The 21,391-nt window shown below is 46.9% G+C and overlaps 1 protein-coding gene across 3 annotated transcripts in view; it reads left to right on the plus strand.

Moving 5' to 3' along the window:
* LOC106587256 (ankyrin repeat domain-containing protein 11) overlaps nt 1–21,391 on the plus strand; it is a 148,135-nt gene that overhangs the window by 110,435 nt on the left and 16,309 nt on the right. For all 3 annotated transcript variants that reach the window (XM_014175490.3, XM_014175493.3, XM_014175492.3), the window contains 6 exons: nt 2,750–2,895; nt 12,843–12,975; nt 19,261–19,434; nt 20,480–20,680; nt 21,007–21,149; nt 21,238–21,385. In XM_014175490.3, the coding sequence (XP_014030965.2) occupies nt 2,809–2,895; nt 12,843–12,975; nt 19,261–19,434; nt 20,480–20,680; nt 21,007–21,149; nt 21,238–21,385 (886 nt within the window). In that variant the 5' untranslated portion in view covers nt 2,750–2,808. The remainder of the gene's footprint in view (nt 1–2,749; nt 2,896–12,842; nt 12,976–19,260; nt 19,435–20,479; nt 20,681–21,006; nt 21,150–21,237; nt 21,386–21,391) is intronic.

Consider the following 21,391-nt stretch of genomic DNA (forward strand, 5'->3'; position numbering starts at 1 on the left):
TGGAGGCAGAGGTTTGCCGCGTCTCACTTTCCTTATGCCAGGAGGAGAGGGGAGCAGTGTTCCTCTGACTGTGTGTGTCGCTGGCTCTGGGATATAAATAGCTGTCTTTGAGTAGGAGAGCTGCAGAGGGAGGGCCATGGCGCCAGGGCAGAGCTGAGTGCCAGGCAGCGTTCCCGGGTAGTGGTGAGGGAGGAGGGGCAGGCTCCAGGGCAGAGCTGAGTGCCAGGCAGCGTTCCCGGGTAGTGGAGAGGGAGGAGGGGCAGGCTCCAGGGCAGAGCTGAGTGCCAGGCAGCGTTCCCGGGTAGTGGTGAGGGAGGAGGGGCAGGCTCCAGAGCAGAGCTGAGTGCCAGGCAGCGTTCCCGGGTAGTGGAGAGGGAGGAGGGGCAGGCTCCAGGGCAGAGCTGAGTGCCAGGCAGCGTTCCCGGGTAGTGGAGAGGGAGCAGGGGCAGGCTCCAGAGCAGAGCTGAGTGCCAGGCAGCGTTCCCGGGTAGTGGAGAGGGAGGAGGGGCAGGCTCCAGGGCAGAGCTGAGTGCCAGGCAGCGTTCCCGGGTAGTGGTGAGGGAGGAGGGGCAGGCTCCAGAGCAGAGCTGAGTGCCAGGCAGCGTTCCCGGGTAGTGGAGAGGGAGGAGGGGCAGGCTCCAGGGCAGAGCTGAGTGCCAGGCAGCGTTCCCGGGTAGTGGAGAGGGAGGAGGGGCAGGCTCCAGGGCAGAGCTGAGTGCCAAGCAGCGTTCCCGGGTAGTGGAGAGGGAGAGGGAGGAGGGGCAGGCTCCAGCCCGGGCCCACTCTGGTGAAAAATGCATTATGAAGGAGAAAAAATATTGAGAAACTCTTTACATATAATTTATTCATAAGAGCTCGGAAGCGACCTCTCCACATGCAGACAGGGCAGTGGATACTAAAGAGAATAGGGCTAATCTAGTAGCATGGCGATTCAGCAGGAGGGAACTGGGCAGGAGAGGCCATACTAAGCTTACAGCAGAATAGGCCTCACTATGAAAACACTGCAGAGGTTTTAGCAAGGCCTCACTAGCTCACTGCAGAGTTGGCCTTTACTATGAAAACACTGCAGAGTGTGTATAGAGGTGTTCATGCTAGCACCTAACAGTGGTTCAGAAAGGCCTCCCACACTAGCACACCACTCCCTGCAGCACACCACTCCCTGCAGCACACCACTCCCTGCAGCACACCACTCCCTGCAGCACACCACTCCCTGCAGCACACCACTCCCTGCAGCACACCACTCCCTGCAGCACACCACTCCCTGCAGCACACCACTCCCTGCAGCACACCACTCCCACACTAGCACACCACTCCCACACTAGCACACCACTCCCACACTAGCACACCACTCCCACACTAGCACACCACTCCCACACTAGCACACCACTCCCACACTAGCACACCACTCCCACACTAGCACACCACTCCCACACTAGCACACCACTCCCACACTAGCACACCACTCCCACACTAGCACACCACTCCCACACTAGCACACCACTCCCACACTAGCACACCGCTCCCACACTAGCACACCGCTCCCACGCTAGCACACCGCTCCCACGCTAGCACACCGCTCCCACGCTAGCACACCGCTCCCACGCTAGCACACCGCTCCCACGCTAGCACACCGCTCCCTGCTAGCACACCGCTCCCTGCTAGCACACCGCTCCCTGCTAGCACACCGCTCCCTGCTAGCACACCGCTCCCTGCTAGCACACCGCTCCCTGCTAGCACACCACTCCCTGGAGTACACTAGCACACCACTCCCTGCAGCACACCACTCCCTGCAGCACACCACTCCCTGCAGCACACCACTCCCTGCAGCACACCACTCCCTGCAGCACACCACTCCCACACTAGCACACCACTCCCACACTAGCACACCACTCCCACACTAGCACACCACTCCCACACTAGCACACCACTCCCACACTAGCACACCACTCCCTGGAGTACACTAGCACACCGCTCCCTGCTAGCACACCGCTCCCTGCTAGCACACCGCTCCCTGCTAGCACACCACTCCCTGCTAGCACACCACTCCCTGGAGTACACTAGCACACCACTCCCTGGAGTACACTAGCACACCACTCCCTGCTAGCACACCACTCCCTGCATCACACTAGCACACCACTCCCTGCTAGCACACCAACACTGTGTAGTATGTATGTTGGGTAGGGTAGGGCAGCAGGGCTGTTGTCCAGACGTGCCATATCCCTGAAGACATTCCTCAGCTGTTACCGAGAGTCATGAAGCAGAGATGTTTGTCTCCTCCTGTCCAACAGTAAAAACCGTTTTACTGGCATTGCACAATTTCCCCCAACCTATATAATTCTCATGTTTTTGATCATTACATTGGTTTCATTTAGGAATGTGTTTTGTGTGAATAAGGGATTAGCTACATGTCAGGATTGTATTAAAATCTTGCTTAGACTTACTTCTGTAGGCCTGTCTTTCACCGGCATTGACCACTATAGTATCTCTCTCACCCTATGGACATGGCAGAGCATTGAAACACCCTACTCTTCCAGGGCGGAGAGTGGGTCAGGAACAGGGCCGTTATCCCGCGCTCTTCCTCACCTTTTGAAACCAGAGTGCAGGTGTAATTGTTGATATTGGGTAGCCTGATCTACTGCTAATGGAAGCAATGTGTGGCGAGGCGGAAATGTGTTTTCTGTGGAGGCGAGTGGCCCGGTGCTAACGTCTCTCTTTCCATCTCTATCTCGCACGCTCTCTCCTTTGGCAGACGGTCGATGACGATGCGATGGAAGCGTGAATGAGGTTTGGCGTGGCGATAGCTGAACGATGCCCAAGGGTGGGGGTTCAAAAACCCCCCAGCTGGAAGACTTCCCACTCAACACTGACATGGTGGAGAAGCAGGGTGGGAAGAAGGTAAGAAACACATGCATCACACACGTACTGACACCACAAATCTACACACATATATATCCACACACACACACACACACACACAAGCCCCTTACCGCTCCTGCTGCTGAGTCCTGCATCGAGGGGTCATGTCCTCATTACACGGTAAAAATCATTATGGACTTTATAAGCAGCTCGATGGGAGTTGGCATTCAACTGGCTAAGAGCCCATTGTCGGTTTTTTGGGGATTATTTCTTATGACTGAGGTCCCATTTTGGGCTTAGGCTATGGTGACATTTCTACAGTAGAAGAAAAAGCTTGTTGAGAACACTTAAAATACAAGTTTGCAAAGTGCACTATGTCAAACTTTTAATTTTTTTTACCTACGTGAATTATTGCATCACTTGCAATTTATACACGTGTCCCGCTCTCTGAAACGTTCCTTGCTACTATATTGAATGCACTATGAATAACATCACACAATCCTCCCCTTTAAACACGGACATGCTTTCTGTGTTTCTAGATGTAGCCTAGAGCCAGGGAAATGGCTGTATGTAGGGTTGCATCAGCTTAATGACTAATGATATAGCATAGGTTATGTGCTTTAGCCAGCCAGCTATATATGGCTCGTCTGAGTAGGTAGTCAAGGTTTTATCTATGAACTAATCTTCTTTATTTTTGATCAATGAAGCGGAGGTTCTGGCACTGTGTGGCAAATTTAGATCCTCATGCATCAAACGCAGCATTAAGTTGGCAGGCAGGCCAGGGCATTCTGCTACAGTCAACCTGACACTGAGACTCTCTGTACTCTTTCAGACAAAACAAGAGAGAATGGATCCTAGAGATGTTCACCCTAGATCCTATGTTAGACCACTGAAATCATTTCCCAGGAGTGGATTCTAATGAACAGAGCTGTTAATTAGATGTGAACAGAGTTATAATGGTAACGTAATAACAGGTGTCATTTCCTGTGTTATTGTTTCTCCACATGGTTGTGATACTAGGGATTAGGGAGACATTTCAGTGGTGTTTTCCCCTAGGTAGTGGGGAGAGCTGTCCCTTCAAATGGCAGCTAAAGCCAGCCTGTGTTTTTGTGGACGTGTGGCTGTTCATGCTGGCAACAGTGAGCTTAGACGCAGAATGATGACATCGTGGTTCAGCAGCGAACCCAGAGGTGCAGCTTACACGCGTGTCGGCTATGTACAGCCTTCCGCACAGAATTGCATCAGACTCTGGGAGGGAGAGGAGGAGCGAGAGCATTGCTAGGAGACCAGTAAACACGGTTTCTCATGAAGGCAGCCTTGAAGCAGTGGCTCACAGCTGTCTTTTAATCCAGCTCGTTTCTCTGTGTGTTGCAGCAAGACTAGCTCTGCCTAGCGCTAACGCCTCTGTCTGTCTTGACATGTTGTTTTGTGTAGGTGTGTGCCTGTGTCAGCTGTCTGTATACTGTGTACTGTCTTTCTGTTTGGAAATTCCTCCTACATGTAGACCTATGTATGTTGTCTCTCATTCCCTCCCTCCCTCTCGCTGGTGTACAGAGTTACTGCTAAGCCCAGCTCTAAGCAGCAGGAAGAGCTTTCTGTGTGTCTACGCTCTACTGTAAGGATGACATCATAGTCTCATGACTGTAGGAGGGCTGGGGGCTGGGACTTGCCAGGGCGGGCTGCAGAGCGTGCCACTGTGCAGTGTGCAGCAGTGGGAACTAGCCTGAGAAAGAGCGAGCGTTCTGCTACATGCCACCTTTTTATCTGTCCTGATCGGGTCCTGCATCGCAGCTCTGTGGTAAACAGCCACCTACACAGAGCTCTTTAATTAGCCTTCCTTACCACAGTCAGCACCCGGCCAACAACTCAGCTGCTCTGGCCCTCCTTTAAATCTAGTGGTTAGAAAAAACAGGCATTACATAAGGTTTTATTTGTTTTATAATCATTTGAGATGTTTTTAATTATAGCAATCATTCAAATCTGAGTTCAGAGTTCTTTTAACTTTGACTACAAACTTAAATCATCAAGTTGCAGTTTACTAGCCTGATATTTGAATATATAAGCAGGATATTGCATAGAGGAGAGATCTATTTTCCTGTCTTTGGAACTCTGTACACTGAAATCCTTGCGCTTCTTAGAGCTAAATGGGAGTGTTTGGGAGCAGACAGGCCCGAGCAGACCTGCTACATGGCCCTTCAACAGCGATCTTTTGAGGGAGAGGCAGCACTGTGCTGTATAGACAGAACGTCCTGCCGAAGGGAGCCATTGGTGCCGGAGCAGGCCGCTTGCTGACGGAGCGAAGGGGTTATTCTGCCCTTGAATTGCGTTCCCATGCAAAACAAGACCGATAGCTAACAACTAAGTCTTCACTAAAACTCCCAAGGCGTGACTTTTCTTGAATGAATATATTGAAAACGTTTATGTTGTGAAACTGCAAAATACAGAAAAGAATATACTTTAGTATTCAATTCACGAAGACATACTGTAGCTGTACATTATACATTTCAAGTTGCATGAAAATACAAAGCACGTGCCAAGGTATCATGCATCTGGCATGACGCCAACCATATAGCTAATTGTTACTCATATGGTAATTGGCTATCTCCTTTTATTACTCTAATGTACAACATCTCTGTAGAATAACAAAGCATATTACACTAGAAACTGTAACAAAACTTCAGTATTGTATGTTTTACAAGTCGAGCAAAGTAATACAGCTGACGGCATACATGAAAGGCATTGCAATTTGTGAGTAAATACAACCAACCAACATTGATATGTAAGCAACTCTATCAATAACAAGATTATCATCACTAGCTAAATGCTTGAATCCAACTTACAAACAAATATTTTCCGAGGCTGAAGCGTGACAAGAAATGGCTACACTGAAAGACCTGCACCGTAGTGTTGTTTTTAGCTGCTTCTCTATGTGCAAAACAAATTCTCTACTTCCTGTTTGCGTACAGTCTTTCTAAGTACCAGAAAGCTCCACTAGGGGGCGATTAACACCATGGAACACAATGAAAATCCATCTTAACCATTGTAATAAAATGATCTGTTACCTTCTAACAGGATGGCAGCACACTCCCCGCCTGGTGTAATGAAATTGTGCCACTATGAGATAAAACATGTATTAAGAAACAAATCATGTCCTTTTTATTTTTATGTTTTGTCTCTAGGAAGCTTCAGAAAGAACAACAACAATCTCTGAGAATGGTCTCAGAAACACCTTAACAGCTCCTTGCTTGACAATTTTTAGTTCAACTTTCCTAACCTTTTTGTCATTACTGGTAAAGGTTTTGACCACAAGCCCGACATTTCTGTGCGCCTGACTGTCTTCCAATAAGAAAACATCTCCTACTTTTACATTAGGCTTTTCTGCTGTCCATTTTCTGCGTCCCTGCAGCTGGTGTTGTCCGCGCCGTCATGAAAGGATCTGGCAACATGAATGAGTCGTGCTGTGGCTCGATTGAGAGCTTTCCAGCTTGAGAACCTCTCAAAGCAATGAGAGCCGAGTTGAGCTCCAGAAACCTTAGTGGCAAAGACAGTGACACCTGGTCAAATCTCTGCATCTGCGTGAGTCTCTACAAGGTCAAAATTGATGGACTCAGGCTCACTTGAGTTTGCTTGGGTCAGTAAAGGTGGACCTGAGAACCAACTGGTGTGCTTTAAGAGTGCAGCTAGTATGGGCCTGGTTGCATGATCTGCTGGATTGCTGTCAGTGTTTACATAACACCACTGGTCTGGATGGGTAGACTTCCTGATGCGAGTTACCCTATTGGCAACATACACATGGAATCTTTTGGTGACATTGTGGATGTAACCGAGAACTATCTTACTGTCTGTGTAGAACTTGGCTGCATTTACATCAATGTCCATTTCGTCTCTGATCCGTTCATACATCTCAACAGCTAGCACAGCCACACACAGTTCTAGGCGTGGGATAGTGTGGGCTGGACGACGGGCCAATTTTGATTTCCCCATGACAAATCCAACATGGCATTGACCTTCCGAGTCAATAACTCTCAGGTAGGCTACCGCTCCTATGGCTACTGTAGAGGCATCCGAGAAGATGTGTAGCTCTCTTCTTTGAGTGGTAGACAAAGAGACTGGGATGTAGGTCTGTTGAATATACACATGTTCCAACTCTATCAAAGATTCCTTCCACATTTTCCACTTCTTTTCTTTTTCTGTGGGAAGAGGGGCATCCCACTCACTCTGATCAGAAGAGAGTTCTCTGATTAAGCCTTTACCTTGCATTGTTATTGGAGCCACGAACCCAAGGGGGTCATAAAGACTATTCACTGTGGACAGGATGCCTCTCCGTGTAAAAGGCTTCTCATTGTGGGACACCTGGAATGAGAAGCTGTCTGTTTCCAGGTTCCAGGAAAGTCCCAGACTCCGTTGAAAGGGGAGAGGATCCACTCCTAGGTTCAGATCTTTTAAGTCTTTTGCACGTTCCTCCATAGGGAAGGCTTCCATAACTGTTTTACTATTGGATGCAATCTTGTGTAGTTTAATGTTGGACTCCGCTAACATTGCTTGTGTTTCTCTTAAAAATGTTGATGGCTTCTTCTGTAGTAGCTACTGATGTCACCCCATCATCGACGTAGAAGTTCCTCACTACATATTGCTTGGGTTCTGACCCGTGTTCCTTCTCACCCTGTAGAGCTGCTCGTCTCATGCAGTCGATGGCTACGGCTGGTGAGGGGCTGTTCCCAAATACATGGACTTTCTTCCTGTACTCAGTTATGTTTCTATCTGGATTGTTGTCTTCATACCAGAGAAACCTTAAGTAATCTCTGTGATCCTCACGTACACCAAAACAGTAAAACATTTGTTGCACATCTGCCGTTAGTGCAATGCAATCCTTGCAGAAGCGCATTAGGACACCCAAGAGTGTGTTGTTTAAGTCTGGACCACTGAGCAGAACATCGTTAAGTGACACGCCTTGACACAATGATGCTTCATGTCAGGCTTTTTGTTTAAAGTCCTGCGAAGCGAGACGGTTCATGGCCTGCTCCCTGTTATTAGGAAGGTGACGTCTAGTGGGGCGAAAGGGTAGTGGAGCCACCCAGTTGTTTCCATCATCCTGGAAAACCTGTTTGTCCATAATGTCCAAGAAGGCTTTGTCCTCCACTGATGGTGCTGGTTTATTATCGTCTTGTGTTTTGTCGAACACGGAACATCCCAGGCTGTCTGTGTTCACAGTTGTGCTTGGATCTCTTGAGTGCACTGTAGAGGGAGAGATGTGTTTCTGAGCTACACTGTTGTAGTTCTCTTTTACCTGGATGATGTCAGGGCAAGGGCTCAGATAGGATGTGCGACCATTTTGAAGTATGTTTGTCCTGAACACGTTAACATTGGCTGGTCGGTGAGCCGTTCCCAGACAGACTTCACCCACGATGACCCACCCGAGGTCGAGTCGCTGTGCTTAAGGAGTGTCGTGGGGCCCATTTATTTGCTCTCGTACCTCGTGTACCATTAAGATGTCTAGTTCTAAGAGCAGGAGGATGAGAGCGTCTGGGTCCACTGCTGGAATTTTGTCCACCACTGGTTGCAGATGGGGATGATGATACGCAATGTCGAGGGAGGGAATCTCCATCCTATCGTCTGGCATCATGTCACACGCTATCAGAGTAGGGAGAGTGAGCTGCATGTGTCCGTCTATAGACTCCACCATGAAGTTGACGGCTCTCCTGCCTGAAGTCTCTGTTACCCCAGAACAGGTCTTCATGGTGTATGGAGCAGAGTTGTCATTTTTGTTGAAGAGATTGAGAGAAACTGTCTTGGCCAGAGATTTGTTGCTTTGTTCATCAAGCAATGCATACATTTTGACAGCTTTCTCTCTTTTCCCAGCTGGATAAGCTTTGACTAGGCATATTTTTAAACATGATCTTGGATTGACTGCCTCACCACAGATCTCCGTACACTTTGAGGTGATAGATAGAAGAGCATCGTCACCTTGCTCCCAGCCATGCTCTTTCTCTGCTGTAGCGGTGTCTGTATTTGAAGGGGCTGGACCTGGATGCAGAGCAGCAAGATGTCTGTCGCTGTTGCACTCAGAGCACTTGATTGACACCTTACAGTCTTTAGCTCTGTGCTGAGTTGACCCACAACATCGGAAACAAATGCCATTCTCTTTGAAATATGATTTGCGCTCATCTAGAATTTTGTATCTAAACCCACGACACTTTAAGAGGATGAGGCTTGTTATGTATTGGGCAGTGATGGTCAGGGCTTTCAACCTTTGTCTTACTGGGTTTGGTTTGGTGGTCTGAGGGCTCTGATGACACATCTGTTTTGTATACAGTCACAGGTGTCTTGCTGCTGTACCTGGCAGGTTTCTCACCTTTCATAGACACCTGGTTAATTGAGGTGTAGAGGGTGAAACTGGGGTCGTTTCTAGTTTTCGCCTGGTTCCTGATGACTCTCGAAGAACCAGAATGGTGGGAATGCTACCCGATAGTCCTCCTTGTATTTGGATCCCTGTGCTATCCATTTTTCTTGTAAACTGAAGGGAAGTTTCTCTACTATAGGGTTTATCCCCCGAAATGTGTGCAGATAAGCGAGGCCTGGAAGGTACCTTTCTACTTTAGCACACTCCAGTTCGAGAAGAATGTCACCTAGTTCTCTTAGTTTGTGATAGTCTTTGTTAGCCAGTTTTGGAAAATCATCAATTTTCTTCAACAGTGCATTCTCGATCACTTCAGGTGTACCATAGCACTCTTCTAGTCGTTGCCAGACCATGTTAAGCCTTGCTGTTGCATTGAAAATATGGACAGATCTAATTCTCTTTGCTTGCTCAGACGACTCTGCCCCTAGCCACTTGGTAATTAGATCTAACTCTTCCCTGGCTGATAAATTCAAGTCTCTGGTCGCATTGAGAGAGGATGCTTTCCATGCCCAATAATTTTCAGGGCGATTATCAAACTTCAGGAGTCCGGAACTCACAATCTCACGGCGTAGGAGGTACTTGATGAGGTCTGGTGCCACTTGTGACTCAGGGACGCTTTGTGTATGTGACTGGAAGTGGGCTTGTTTTCCATTTCCACCATGCTGCTGTTCATTTCTTTTGAACGGAGAGTCTCTGCTCATGCTCCGTTTGCTACTTTCTGGATTATGGCATGTAGCTAGGTCAACACTAAGCTCTTGTTTCTCTACTTCAAATGGAAGTTCAGAAAAGTAGGGCCTAGCATGTTGTTGCACATACTCACAAGTACGTTGGACTGGACTTAAGGGCTGTGTCCCTGTGTCTAGTTCTTCACGAAGCTCTCTGCGTTCTGATTCTACAGCTTCTTTAAGGGCGGCAGCTTCAGCCAACGCAGCAGCAGCTGTTCTCTCAAATTGGAGAACATAAACTTGCATCATGGTCAGCTTTTTGCTTCATCACAGAAGCTTCCTTCTCAGCATAGGAGACTTGAGCATGCGCTGCGTCCACCTTGGCGTGTGCTTTGATGGCTGCAGAACTCGCCGTTGAGGATCTGCTTGACTGTTTTGATGACCTTGATCTTGTAGACTGAGACTTGGTCCCAATGTGCTGAAGAGGCTCCTCCATCTCTTTCTGTTGAACACCTGGCTCTGGTTGTTGCATCGTAGACTGCTGGTCTTCCCTAGGATAAGAGGCTTTGTTGGCTGATGAACGTAGAAACATAACCACCGTGTGCGGTTATTCTTGTGCTTGAGCCCGCCGTGATGTTTTTTCACTATTCTGTCTAGTTTTGCATGGGAACGCAATTCAAGGGCAGAATAGGGGTCTTCTGATGGGTTCCAGTTGCCGTGGACCACAGACCCCGGCAGTGTTACCGCTCCTTCCATTTCTCTCTTCCCATCTGGGACTGTCTGCATCTGCTCTGTGCTGCTCTGCTGCCGGAGCGCCGAGAGGAAATTCCATGGAAAAGTCACGCTCTGCAAATCCCCTAATCGCTGAAAGTTTCGGGGCAGACAGAAGCACGCTGCAGTGTAAAGCTTTGGGATACGCAGCTGCCGCCTGCCTGTCTCTCTTTGTGTCCCTCTGTCAGTGTGTCCTGTCCTGGATGGGCTGTGTCCCTGTGTCTCTGTCTGTCCAGGCTCTGTCTACTCCCAGTGCTAAGGGAAGTCTCCAACATTAGGGTAAAGCTTGGCACTGATCTAGAGGAAGTTCTACAAATATCCTTCCACATCGTCCCTTTCATTTTAAAATACTGTTTTATTTTAATGAAAGAATATTCCTCCCAGCTAGTAGTGTACCCCATTTTGGCGGCAGGTAGGCTAGTGGTTAGAGCGTTGGGCTGGTAACTGAAAGGTTGCTAGATCGAATCCCCGAGCTGGCAATGTAAAAATCAGTCGTTCTGCCCCTGAACAAGGCCACTGTTCCTAGGCCGTCATTGTAAATAAGAATTTGTTCTTATTAACTGACTTGCCTAGTTAAATAAATACAGTTTAAAAAAATTATCATCTGTGTGTCTTTACTGTTAGTCAGCAAAAAAAGAAACGTCCCTTTCTCAGGACCCTGTCTTTCAAAGACAATTCGTAAAAATCCAAATAACTTCACAGATCTTCATTGTAAAGGGTTTAAACACTGTTTCCCGTTCTTGTTCAATGAACCATAAACAATTAATGAACATGCACCTGTGGAACGGTCATTAAGACACTAACAGCTTACAGGAGGTAGGATATTAAGGTCACAGTTATGAAAACTTAGGACACTATAGAGGCATTTCTACTGACTCTGAAAAACACCAAAAGAAAGATGCCCGGGGTCCCTGCTCATCTGCGTGAACGTGCCTTAGGCATGCTGCAAGGAGGCATGAGAACTGCAGATGTAGCCAGGGCAATAAATTGCAATGTCTGTACTGCGAGACGCCTAAGACGGCGCTACAGGGAGACAGGACGGACAGCTGATCGTCCTCGCAGTGGCAGACCAAGTGTAGCAACACCTGCACAGGATCGGTACATCCGAACATCACACCTGCGGGACAGGTACAGAATGGCAACAACAACTGTCCGAGTTACACCAGGAACGCACAATCTCTCCCCCAGTGATCAGTCTGTCCGCAATAGGCTGAGAGAGGCTGGACTGAGGGCTTGTAGGCCTGTTGTAAGGCAGGTCCTCACCAGACATCCCCGGCAAGAACGTCACCTATTGGCACAAACCCGCCGTCGCTGGACCAGACAGGACTGGCAAAAAGTGCTCTTCACTGACGTTGCGGTTTTGTCTCACCAGGGGTGCTGGTCGGATTCACGTTTATCGTCAAAGGAATGAGCATTACACCGAGGCCTGTACTCTGGAGCGGGATCGATTTGGATGCGGAGGGTCCGGCATGGTCTGGGGTGGTGTGTCACAGCATCATCGGACTGAGCTTGTTGTCATTGCAGGCAATCTCAACGCTGTCCGTTACAGGGAAGACATCCTCCTCCCTCATGTAGTACCCTTCCTGCAGCCTCATCCTGACATGACCCCTCCAGCATGACAATGCCACCAGCCATACTGCTCGTTCTGTGCGTGATTTCTGTCATGACCAGCGAAGAGCCCGGATCTCAATCACATTGAGCACGTCTGGGACCTGTTGGATCGGAGGGTGAGGGCTAGGGCCATTCCCCCCAGAAATGTCTGAACTTGCAGGTGCCTTGGTGGAAGAGTGGGGTAACATCTCACAGCAAGAACTGGCAAATCTGGTGCAGTCCATGAGGAGGAGATGCACTGCAGTACTTAATGCAGCTGGTGGCCACACCAGATACTGACTGTTACTTTTGATTTTGACCCCCCCCCCCCCCCCCCCCCCCCCCCCTTTATTCAGGGACACATTATTCAATTTCTGTTAGTCACATGTCTGTGTAACTTGTTCAGTTTATGTCTCAGTTGTTGAATCTTGTTATGTTCATACAAATATTTACACATGTTAAGTTTGCTGAAAATAAACGCAGTTGACAGTGAGAGGACGTTTCTTTTTTTGCTGAGTTTAGCTGTGCAATACGGTGTTCATGTTTTATTTTTTATTTTCCAGGATAAAGTATTGTCAAACAAGACTCCTAAATTGGACCGCAGCGATGGCGTCAAAGAGATGAAAGAGAAGGCATCCAAGAGGAAGCTACCCTTCACTGTTGGAGCCAATGGAGACCAGAAAGATTCTGACTCAGGTAAGACTGGAGGGGGAGGGGATGTGACATCACTTCCTCAGCCTGGCAGCCAGGAAGTGTAGTTTTGCATGCTGGAAGAATGAAATTATATGATATTTTATTGGTTGCATACACATATTTAGCAGCTGTTACTCGGGGTGTAGCGAAATGCTTGCGTTCAGAGCTCCAACAGTTAAGTAATATCTAAAAATACACACTAAAAAGAAAAAGAATGGAATTAAGAAATATAGAAATATTAGGACGAGCGATGTCGGAGTCCGGAGTATAACTGTGTGTGGATGGGATGTATAGTCAATATGGACAGTATATGGATAGAATATGTAGTGTATATATGAAGTATAGTATATGTACAGCAATAGTTAAATCGGATATGCCTTGACTAGAATACAGTATATACATAGGAAGTGGGTAAAACGGTATGTAAACATGACTTAAAGTGACCAGTGTTCCATGACTATGTACATAGGGCAGAAGGCTCTAAGGTGCATGGTAGAGTAACCGGGTGGTAGCTGTCTTGTGAAAGTGACTGAAGTTCAGGCCAGGGTACTGGGCGGTAGCCAGCTAGTGGTGGCTATTTAACAGCCTGATGGCCTTGAGATAGAAGCAGTTTTCAGCCTCTCGGTCTCAGCTTTGATGCACCTGTACTGACCTCGCCTTCTAGATGGTAGCGGGGTGAACAGGCCGTGGCTCGGGTGACTGAGGTCCTTGATGAGTTTCTTGGCCTTCCTGTGACACCAGTTGCTGTAGGTGTCCTGGAGGGCAGGCAGTGTGCCCCCGGTGATGCGTTTGGCTGACCACACCACTCTGGAGGGCCTTGTGGTTGCGGACAGTACAGTTTCCGTACCAGGCCGTGATACAGCTCGACAAGATGCTCTCAATGGTGCTTCTATAAACGTTTGAGGGTCTTATGTGCCAAGCTGAATTTCTTCAGCCTCCTGAGGTTGAAGAGGCACTGGGCTGAGAGGTGTGATGGAGGAGCTCCTGCAGGCGGTGTTTCTTTATAACCTCAAAGAAGAACACCTCAAAGAAGGCTGTGTGCTTTGCTTAGCCGTGGTTTAACATGATTCAACTATCCATCATTGGGAAAAAGAGGAAAAAAGTCACACGGAACATGGGCCAATTAAGCGAGGATTTGTCAATCACGAGGGCCTGAAAAGGTTTGGGGTGAGACACTCACTTGTGTTATTCTTTAATAAGATAGAAAGGGGGACCTACTGTTCCAGCTTGTTTGGGCTTTGAGGATCTTGAAATGATTTGTTGATGATGGTCTGTAATAACATGTACGGTAATGGAACCCACATCTCTGTGTGCTGGGTTATTGGGTTGGTTTGAAATGCAGCTGTGAACTTCAGCTGTTATTTCTTTGGGTAATATGGAGTCCAAACCATTGTGTACATTTCTTTTTTTTTTTTTTTGGTGACGTGTGTTGGCTTTTTTGCAGAAAACGTTTGAAAATGGTATTTCTCTGTTTTGCAGAGATATTGGATATAGAATTTGTGTTCTCAGTGCAGCTTGAGTGACCAAATCAGGAGCGTAGTAAATTCCCCTGGTCATCACTGTTTAGTCACAGCTATAGTGGCTTGGTTTTGTATTTGTGTGTATGCTGGTGGTAGTGACCCTGTAACCTGTTAGCAGCCTGGCAGAGAAAGGTTGCCTCCCACCTCAGTTTCTCCCCTCCCCCTGTCTAGGACACTGCTCTGCTTGTCTATTGTCATGCTAATGTTAGGGTGGAGTCTCTGCCTCTACAGCTAGGCTGGATGTCTGTCAGTCTCTCACATTAACTAGACCATAATTCATACATTGGCTTTGCCTGTAATTTATACACTTTCGGGGTGGAAATGTGTGTGTTATCCTTCTCAGTGTCTTCCATCCACATGTCTTAAACCTGGCTGTAAAATGGAAAAATTCATTAAATGGTTCATCCTTCATTGTGTTAGTTTTGTCTCCATGCTGCCTTATTTAACCCATACACACTGTAGTGTGTGTGTGTGTGTGTGTGTGTGTGTGTGTGTGTGTGTGTGTGTGTGGTTTCACGCACACATCCCTCTTCTGTTGTCTTGGCCTTGATAGCTAGTTCCTTTCATGCTGTGTTATTGTCTCTACCCTATGGAATGTAAGTGCTTTACAGCCAGCCCTATCCCCTCCCCCTGACGTTGATGTTGTCTTTCTGGTGATACTGTATCTCCCCTTGATATGGTGAGCTCTCCTTCTACGGCCCTACATTGTGGGGATAGAGTCTAGCCTGTGGCCCAGTAGGCCCGTGTATGGAGGGGTTGTGTGCCCCTTGGCCTGCTCCCTTGTGCCTGCAGAAAAGCCACAAGGATTCCAGTAGTGAACTTTGAGAATGTGGAGGGAAGTGCAGGCTGTGCAGTCCTCTCCACTTCATATGACCCTCTGAAGGAGAGAGAGCCTTCACATTGCTCTACCCTCATCCTGAGTGGAAAGAAATAACACAGAGCGCAAGTGATGAAACAGAAACCTCCTTAATGACGTCATATCTATTTTCTCTCTCTCAATCTGCCTTGAGGTTATGGCCGTCAGTCCAGCGTGGCTCCTCTCCTACTCAGAGAAGGAACTGCAGGTCTATTGTTTTCACTGTGCTGCGGGGCTGCTGGGAGAATACACCCCTGTGCTTCCAGCTCCTCGCGCTAGTGTGCTGATGGAGAGTTCAGACTGAGGCTATGCTCAGTGTTTTTGCATGGGATCTGTAACACAACTTACCATAGTTGGCCTATGAGAGAGTGTTTTGAAGCTATAGCTTGAGGCAGCTAGTGTTGAATTTGTAGCATAATTTTGGCTTTTGAGAAATGTACAGCGTGACTACTTTTGATTTGTGTTCAGCTATGAAAGATGAGCAAGTCAGACCCTTCAGATCCGCTTATTATTTGGCTAGTTTTGATGGAAACAGACAGAGGACACAGGGAGCTCATCGAACATGGACTAGGCTACATACTCCATTTGAAATGCGTAATTCATACGGTTGGTCATTTTGTAGACAGGGATTTACTGCATTCTGCATTTGTGTTGTCTTTGCACTCTCCAAACCCACAAGATGACAGTGTTCCTACTGTGTGAGTTATCTAGGCCTAGTACTACCCTGTCAGTACATAAAGTAAAGTCCGTGTGTGTAGTGGAGCCTTATTTGAGTGCATAACATCCATTTCTATGGTTATAACAGGGCACTCGATCTCTGCTGAAGGTTTTCTCCCCGAGGCATCTGTTAGATGAATGATGTAGCTAATTGCAGTGATTGCTCTGTTATCTTGAACACACCGGATTTGACAGTTTACAAGACATTCTTCTAGAGATGGTAGCTTGTGTAGCAGATGATTGTTGTAACCTGTATTGGTGTAGAGCCCATCCACAGGCCTTGCAGCAGGAGTGTAGGAGTCATGGCCAGGACTGCTCAGCGAGGGGACTGCTCTGGATAAAGCTATGAGGAGCGGGAGACGGATAAGAGACAGTCATGAGTGCAGATCAGCTACTTGCAGGCTAGCACACACATCACCTTCACGATATGGCAGGAATACAGGATCCTGTCTTATCAGCAGGTGCAGCAGGTGCTGCTTTCAGTAGGGACGGGGGTGGAGGGGCTGCTGGCTTGAGGTCTTCTCCACCACATCCCAAATCAGCCCTGTCTGCCTGCTGCACACCACTATTATTCAGATCCCTGGAGGGAGAAATGTTTTTGTAATGTTTCATCTCCCATCCTTTGGAAGATCCATGAATTATTCACTGTTACTTGACTTGAAATCAGATTTGGTCTGGGTTCAGTTGTTTTGGAGCTTGAGTCTCCACTGGGTGTATTAGATAGGCTAGTAGTTGCACTCTGTCCAGGCGTTCTGAAAAGGTTCCATTGTTTCTCCAGACTATCTTTGACCCCTTGTGTACTGTAGCCTACATCAGGATGGCCCAGTCTACTCTGTACATGGTGGTGGTGACGTGTGTGTGTGTGGTAGTAAGCGCTAGTAGTGTTCATGCTTTGTTTTCAGTTTCGATCTCAGTTTAAGAATGAAGACCGAGTTGTGGCGCTAATATATTTACATATTGACCATGAGATCTCACCCTGCCTAGTCGCCCCACTTGTGCCTTCACAGTTGATTCCCATGTTCTACGTAATATAACACACAGGAAGGCCAGTCCTACATACACATTGCAGTAAAGCAAACAGAGCTCATCAGGTCTATCTCTAATAATAATTCTCTCCCGTGGTGCAGGAACCCCAACTGACACAACTGCTCGGAATATATTCATAGTTGTCACTCAGAGAAAGACAGGCTGTTAGCATGTTTGATGTCCCAAGTGGAATGATAGAAATATGAGCTTGTCATCTTTGTTGTCCTATTGAATTTGGGGACACAACAAACGGACTAGGCCTACCTGGTTCCTCTGGTCGAGCTGGTTCTGCCTGCCCATACTGTGGGAAGCTGATAGCAAAGTATCCACAATAGGCTAACACAATGGCATCATGGGCCAATTGTAACTTGACTGTTGTCTTGCTGTGGGCCCCGCCCCTGGCCTAGGTTGGCGTTCTTGGGAACAGTGAGGTAGCTTGGTCTCCCTCCAACTTTGCCATCAGATCTCTCAAGTTAAAGGAAAAATCCAAATGACATTGTAAACATAGGCCTTCTTTTGCCAGTGTATGTGTGTATATATATATATGTATATATATATATATATATATATATATGTATGTATATATATATATATATATATATATATATATATGTGTATGTATATGTATGTATGTATGTATATATATATATATATATATATATATATGTGTATGTATATATATATATATGTATGTATGTATATATATATATATATATATATATATATATATATATATATATATATATATATTCTTAAATGTTTCTTAACTATTTAATTGTTTAAATGGATGCAGCTACGGATGTCTATGGGCTTTCATTGCATTTTCAGATGCCTCTGTCTTATTCCACATGGATTACAAGGATGGAATTGTGTGAGGCTCATCCTGCTGTTTTGTTGTTTTTCCCATCTTCCCACTATCTTGTTTACATTGAAGATGCATCACACATGTTTGCATGCTACTTAGCCTACTCAATGCATGTCCAAAATCTGGTCGGAAAAAATCATTGTAATTAGCAGCTTGTATGTAGTTTGATAGCAGCCCTTTTCAAGTACTGAAGCGGGCTCGTTACTGACTGGGGCCCACTGTAAAGGCTTGGAAAAGCAACTCTAGCGTTTTCAGTCCTCGACATCCACCGCCTGAAACATCCACTGCTGTGGTTCATGCTGTTTAAGTCTGAATTAAAAGGAATGTGTCTAAATGGCAAATTCCTTTCAGAATGTGAGTGTGTATCAGGGGTGGGGGAACATTAGACATAAGTATTCACAGATGTTAGTGAAAGTTCATCAGCTCTGACTATGGAAAATCTCTGGAAAGGGTTTTGTGACCGGAAGCGTGAGCTGCCATGTTTCCTACTCCTATTAATTGTGTTTGTGGCCTTGAGCGATCCACTCTGTTGAGTGCTACAGTGAGCAGGCTTGTAGATCTCCCCTTTTGATTAGACGATGTGTGTTGTCTCCATGGACGCAGTTGAAGGACATGTCCATTTGTTTTTATGGATGTCAGAATGTTTTGGAAGGATCTTGAAGCTGGCGCAGTTTGGGCTTCATACATTGACAGAGCGTACCTCCAAATCGTCCAGGAGTTGCACATGTAGAATGTTTATGTATTTGTGTCTCAATAGCAAAGTAAGACTGACATTGGCTGTGGGGATTTGATAATTCCTCATGACACTGAAAATAATTGATGGGCATGTCTTTGAGGAGCTTGCTGATTTTGTCCAGCAGCAAGTCGCCATTGTGATGACCTTGGCTCGGCCACATTGAAATGAACACCGGCCATTTAGTAATCACTGTCACTCTGCCAAGTCACACACCCCCTGAGAGAGACGTAAACATCAGACTCCCTGCCTCTGTGGCAGCTGGGTTTAAATGCCCACCACCATCCGCTGCCTCAGAAGATGGATGTGGGCTAAACTGGACTAGAAGTTGGTAGGGGTTTCACCAAGAGTGTTCCTTAGAACATCAGAGGACATTTATCTGACCTGTTGCCATGGAGATGTTGAGTGAGTGTTATCAATGACTGTTGTTGTGGTCAGAAATGAAATCACTTCAATTTGACTGCTGAAGTAAAAGCCGATTTATAACCTGAGCAATTTGCTATCCTGTGTTTGTATGTGTGTCTGTGCTACCCATAGGCCTCACATTGTCCATTCCCCTCTCTCCTCGCAGAAAAGCAAGGTCCGGAACGGAAGCGCATTAAAAAGGAGCCCACCAACACCAGGAAGTCAGGCCTGCCGTTTGGGATGGGCATGCCAGGGATCCGGGCCGGGTACCCCCTCTCTGAGCGGCAGCAGGTGGCTCTTCTCATGCAGATGACGGCTGAAGAGTCAGTCAACAGTCCAGGTGCGTGTTTGTCATGGATGCCACGTCTCTGAGGGTTCAGCGGGGGGTGGTGTGAAGGGGGGGGTGCTGTGTCCCCTGGTGCTCAGCGTCCCAGCCACACGTTTGCGCCATGCTTCATTAAAGAACAGACCACATTGCTTAATTAGAATTCAATTATACAAGATAACCCTCATCAATTTCCATTACTGCAGTGAAATGGGCCTCTGCTGTCTTAATCCAATGTTCTTTTCTGGGACTGGCTGTTTGTGGGGAGATTTTTGGGCTCTAGAAGTTGGAATCACATTCCTGTATGGTAAATTGTGCTGCTTTGTTTTAGGATGTAGCGTTCAACCATGAGGGAAATGAAAGTAGCTTACCCCAGGGATTGAGTCTGAGGGGACTAATAGTGCCATATCAGATCTGGGCCAAACCACAGAATATCCAGACCCAGGCTTTTTGTTCATTTCATATCTGCTATCTGTTATTAGATAAATCAGATCTAGCATTTCCTCTTCAAGTGCTGTACTTACGCTCTGTCGTTAAAACATTGCGATTTAAACGTTTAGGAAACATAGGCTTTAGTAGTCTATATTTCCTCTTATTAAGTAATAGAGCTGATCTCTGTGGGTTAGTCATTATGTTGTGCTTCTGATTTGGGTTATATGTTTCCTGCTTGTATTATTTGGCGGGTTGCTGCTGTTAAACAGCCGTGCCTGAGTTTGTGCCTTAAAGACAGAACCCAGACGAAGTGAGTTTCAAATGGCATTCAGGACCACGCTCTGCAAACTCAATAATGTAAATGTGGTTAAGGCTTTGGTTTAATCCACTAAATGTGATGAAATGAACTTGAGAAATTGGGAGTCTTGGAGTTCTCCTTCTGATGTCCTGAGCAAGAGCGCCACCTACAGGCGATGCAGTTGTAACAATTGTTTTTCAATGAAATATTCTGCACTGTTACAGAATGGTACTGTAATATGTAGCCCTATGCTCATTTGGCTTATGTTTTTACTATAGAAATGAATCATGCCAATTCTATTAAAACTCTGTTTTTGTCCTGTTCTTGTAGACACAACACCAAAGCATCAGTCACAGTCAAGTCTGGGCCAGAAGGGAACGCCAAACTCTGCATCTAAAACCAAAGACAAAGTAAATAAGAGAAATGAGAGGGGCGAGACGAGGCTGCACCGGTCAGCCATCCGCGGAGAGGCACGCCGCATCAAGGAGCTCATCAGTGAGGGAGCTGACGTGAATGTAAAAGACTTTGCAGGTGAGTCGCTGCCACTGCAGGCTGGTGGTCATCTTACTTTCTCTGCTCCTCCTCCTCGCTCTCTCTGCTCGTCCTCCTCGCTCTCTCTGCTCCTCCTCCTCGCTCTCTCGCTGCTCCTCCTCCCCTCTCTCTCTCGATCTCTCTACCGCTTGCCTTTCACATCATATCTCCATACTTCTGTATTATATTTTATATTCATGAAAATAGTGGCACATTTCTAGCTTCTCTAGCAATCTAAAATGTTCAGAATTGAGTGCTGTAATAATTTTGAATCCTACGTTTGAGGAACATTAGAGCTGTTATTTAACTGTGTTTGGGATTCACAGGCTGGACTGCATTGCATGAAGCGTGCAACCGAGGCTACTACGACGTGGCCAAGCAGCTGCTGGCAGCCGGTGCAGAGGTCAACACCAAGGGCCTGGATGACGACACCCCTCTGCATGACGCATCAAACAACGGGCACTTCAAGGTAACTTCAGTAACGTTTGTGATTGCTCATGTAGATAGCCAACGGCCGTGTTTAGGACTGAGACAAATGTTTCGATGTTTCTTTGTAGGTGGTAAAGTTGCTTTTAAGGTATGGAGGGGACCCTCGACAAAGCAACAGAAGGGGAGAAACCGCGTTGAAGGTTGCTAACTCCCCAACGATGCTAAATCTGTTGCTTGGAAAAGGCACGTATACCTCCAGTGAGGAGAGCTCGTCAGGTGTGT

This window comes from Salmo salar, chromosome 26 (genome assembly GCF_965601325.2).
Source record: "Salmo salar chromosome 26, fSalSal1, whole genome shotgun sequence".
NCBI lineage: Eukaryota > Metazoa > Chordata > Actinopteri > Salmoniformes > Salmonidae > Salmo > Salmo salar.